Here is a 4,298-nt window from a genome sequence, read left to right as displayed (position 1 = left end):
AGGCATGTGAAAGTTTCGTCTTTTTTTTTTTAATTGGATTTTTGTGTATTCATTCACATCTTAGTCATCTTTATACCCTCCTCCCAGTCAGTAGCCTCCCAGAGCCCCCCACCCCCAGATTTCAAATTAATCAAAAATATGAGAAGAGTGTTCAAGTCCACACCTCCTGTTCCAAGTGCTTCTCTTCTGTTCTCTTCCTGGTTTTCAGTGCTGTTTACAGACGTGTCTCTACCACAGCAAGGGCAAGTGTGTTTTCACTGTGTGGCGTGGTAAACGCAGGGCTGGCAATGGGTACCTGGGAGGACTCTGACACATGTCGCATGTCTGTTCCCCCATAAACAGCACTGTAGCAGCACCCAGTGAATCCAGGATCCCCTTGGAAAGCATGGTGAATACCTCAGAAAAAGAGCCACAGATTCTTCAATCATCTTTGTTTAATCATAGAATTATTTTTTACTTTCCATTCATCATAAATAACCTACTTCATTACTTAGCCATCCTTTACAAACAATTTGGTATTTAGCATAAACACTGACCGTCAACAGAGGTGTTTAAAACAGAATAGGGAAAAATTAAGAAAAAATTCACAGACTCTTAAAACTTAGAACATGTGTAAAGACTATCATTACTATTCCTTAAACAAAACAACAACAAAAAATCAGATTTCAACCATTTAAAAAAAGTCCGGTGGAAAAATGAGTAAACATGAGTATAATCCAATGCATTTCTTTTATAAATACATTTGGACAAAACAAATGCCATTTGACAGTGTGTAAACATAATAAAATATTTTAAGCTGCATAATTAAATTCCAATAAGCATGAATTAAAATAAATTTTGATTTTAGTTTTTGTTCCCTATGGAAAAATATGCTACAGTACTTGGGTAAAAAAGTAGCCATAGACATGTCACCAAAGCCATCAAAACGCACGGTGTCAATCAGATTATTTGAAAACAAAAGAACTTTTTAAAGTAAAAGATAAAACATTATCATAGCATTTTCAGCTAAATTTTATCCCATAATCACACCTACTATAGGTGTTAGACAATAGAGGTAGATAAGTTGAAGGAAAAACTAATATTCAAATAAAAAGATTGCTATGATAGCTCCGGCAGACAATTTCCACCTACTCTAAAACTCACAGAAGCTTATAAAAGAGGAACAGGACAGCTGAGCAGTGCTCCACAGGTAAGCGCCCCAATTGTTAAGCCAAGTCATGCTACTTTAGACAAAGTAATTCTCCCAACAGTATACCCTACAGCTTATTCAGCATGGATCTCTGGAAGGTCTGCTGAATTTATAAGGTTCTGAGTCTAACAAAAGATAAGGCCTGGAAGTAACAGGAATGTCAGTTTTATCGATAAGCTTGGGAAAATGTGAAGGAATGAATTTTTGTTGTGGGTCCAATAACGACGACAGTAACTGTTGAAGACACAGCAGGGTCTCAGTGAGACCCAGGATGCTAATTTTATTTGTCATCAAGAACGGATGAAACAAAGTGACAGGAAAATGTTAGGGAACATGGAAAAGGGGTTCCCTTCACTTATACATTGCTTTTTTTCCCATCTGGGTCCAGCTTAAGTTCTTCTAGCCACAGTAGAGGCCAGTGTCAGATACTGCTTTGAAAGCTGGTGCCTGATTCAGGATTAGTTTTGCTTGATATTTTGGTGAATGAATGATCCTGCATTTTCTGTACCCAACCTTCCAGACACCTGGCTAGGCAAGGGGCATCTGTAATACTCACTTGCATTCATGACTGTTACGTCTGCAGTGATTCCTAAGAGAAGATGATTTGATTTCTTAAAAGTTTGCAAACATTTGTCAAGTCAGCAAAGGAAATTCTCATTGATAAATTGTTTCAAATGTTAAGTGTGCTCATTCCAAGCATGTAACAGTAATAGGCTGTTTCCAGCAAATGGGCAGCTTGGAAAGTGTTCGGAACATCTGTGTAACAGGAAAAGAATTTGGTCCCAGTAGTCGGATGTGAACATAATCCATTGTTAATTGTTGCTGCTCTCAAACCGATTGTAATGTTCTTGTATGTCACCTTTGGCTGTTGTGAGTGTGCAGGTGTGTTGGGAAACAACAAATTATGAGAAAAAAGGGAAAACAACATTGAGATGTAATTAAAACCCCCGAACTAAACCCTGCAGTTCACCTCAATACTCCACTTTACTCATAGACACACATCAGGCCCTTTCTTTGAAGCAGCCTATAATAAATTTAAGACATGACACCACACTCTCTTATGATAGGACAGAAGAGTTTCTGGGGCAGGGGAATTATGTGAAGGAATGTCTAAACACATGATGTCAAGGAATGCAGAGGTGCCTTGTGCTTTTCAGCATAGTTGATCTGTGACCCCTGCTGAGTTGGTAAGGAAGAGGCATGTCACAATTGTAGAAAAAAAGAATCGCACAGCGAGTCAAAGTGTGCACGAATAAGACTTCGGAATTTTTTGCTGTCATCAGAAGGATATAGTCTCTTGATGGTGTGACCGCATTTCAAACACTACAGTAACTATCGCAGAGTTGTTTTGCACAAAAAGTGGTACGGGGAAGCCCGTTAGCTTCTTGTTTCTTAATATGACTATTTTCCGTGCGAGGAAAAAAATTAAGTTCAAGATACTGTACCACCCCTGGCGGTAACCAACCAACAGCATGTTTGGGAAATAATGCTCTTGCTAAAAACATTTTAAGGCACTTAAAAAGGTATATCATATTTTTTCCTGTAAAAAAATAAAATATGCATCAAAGCAACATTCACAAGTACAAGTCTTCGGAACTGCCTGTATGCACAGTCCTGTACATACATACACTGCTGCAGGAAGTGCATCTCCTGAGTTATACCGTTGGCCTCGTCAACTTCACTCCCTATGAAAAATGAGAACATGTTCAGAGTTGGACGGCATCCGCAAAGTGAATGCATCAATCTGTACCAGATGGCTGAAGCTATCGGAAGTAAGAAGACAGCTACTGGTATAGTTTGGATCCAGAATGTTCCTGAAGATCCACATGTTAAAAGCTTGGTCCTTAGTGTGGTAACACTGGAAGGCGATAGACCTCCTAAGGGTAGGACCTAATGGGTGGTATTCAGGTCTTTGGGGATGCGTCTTCAAAGAGGATTATGGGATCTTGGTCTCTTTCTCTCTCTTTTTCTGTTTTGCTTCCCAGTCATGAAGTGAGGGATTTTTGCTCTATACATCCTCACATGATGTGCTGTCTCTCACAGACTCCAAAGCAACAGAGCCATTGATTATGGATTGATACTTCCAAGACTGTGAGCCAAAATAAACCTTCCTTCTTTGTAAGTTGACTGTCTTGGATATTTATTATAGTAACAGAAAGCTAACTGGCACATGCATTCAAATAGACTATATAGTAATAATCCAAACCTTTAGAAACAGAACTAACTCCCACCTCACTGGCCAGCAGACTGTGTCATCTTCCCCCACCTTGGCCTGGCTATTTATACACGTCTGCTCTGCACTACATGGTGGCTTTGGGTCTCAGTATTACTTGCAAATCAGAGTGGTAATCATGAATATATTCTAATAATTCCAGTGCTTGTATGTGAAGGGAGAATGAGCAGCATGGTCACTTTAGTCTCAAAGTTTACAACATTCAGAAGGAAAACCTACTCTGATTCATTTTCTGTTTAGTGTGACTGCATATTGTCAAGCTTATTTGGATTTTCAAACAACTTTCTTCAAATCCCCCCCCCCCTTTTTGTAGTCCTGGGATTAAACACAGAGCTTCATGCATTAGACAAATGCTCAACCACTAAGCTATACCCTAGGCCAGCCCTTTTAAAAAATCTGAGCTAAATGGATTTCACTTAGGTTGCCCAGGCTGATTTTAAATTCACTTTGCAGCTCAGGCTGGCCTTGGATCTGCTATCCTCCTGCCTCAGTCTCCTGTAGCTAGATTTATAGGCCTGTTCTACCAGCCCCAGATAAATTTCTTCATTTTGGGGGTTAAAATTTATATGTATAAATTCTGAGGGGCAACACACAGACATACAGACACATACAGACACACATATACATACTTTCTCAGATACACTGATAAACAGAAGAGAGGGACAAACAGTTAAAGAAAAGATACTAAACTCCTGCTAACCCTGAGAAAGAGGTTCAGTGGCTGGGTTGGTGGGCCAACCAGTAACTAGCTCAAGGAATATAATACATGTCTAGGCAAGGTTGACCTGAGAACGTTTGGTCTTTGCCCAAGCTTTATCTACATGGCACATGGTAATTAAAAGTACCAGACTGGTGGAACTAACCTTCTTGGATGTT

At 39.5% G+C, this 4,298-nt stretch overlaps 1 protein-coding gene across 3 annotated transcripts in view; it reads right to left on the bottom strand.

The window, feature by feature from the left end:
• Nucleotides 1-419: 419 nt before the first annotated feature.
• Slc10a7 (solute carrier family 10 member 7) overlaps nt 420-4,298 on the bottom strand; it is a 276,689-nt gene continuing 272,810 nt past the window's right edge. For all 3 annotated transcript variants that reach the window (XM_017796730.2, XM_017796731.2, XM_017796732.2), the window contains one exon: nt 420-2,874. In XM_017796730.2, coding sequence (XP_017652219.1) covers nt 2,845-2,874 — 30 coding nt within the window. In that variant the 3' untranslated portion in view covers nt 420-2,844. The remainder of the gene's footprint in view (nt 2,875-4,298) is intronic.

The sequence above is a fragment of the Nannospalax galili genome, unplaced genomic scaffold, assembly GCF_000622305.1.
Source record: "Nannospalax galili isolate Female #2095 unplaced genomic scaffold, S.galili_v1.0 scaffold1272, whole genome shotgun sequence".
Lineage (NCBI taxonomy): Eukaryota > Metazoa > Chordata > Mammalia > Rodentia > Spalacidae > Nannospalax > Nannospalax galili.
The sequence above is the reverse complement of the archived record's forward strand: the minus strand, read 5'-3'. Positions and strand labels throughout refer to the sequence as shown.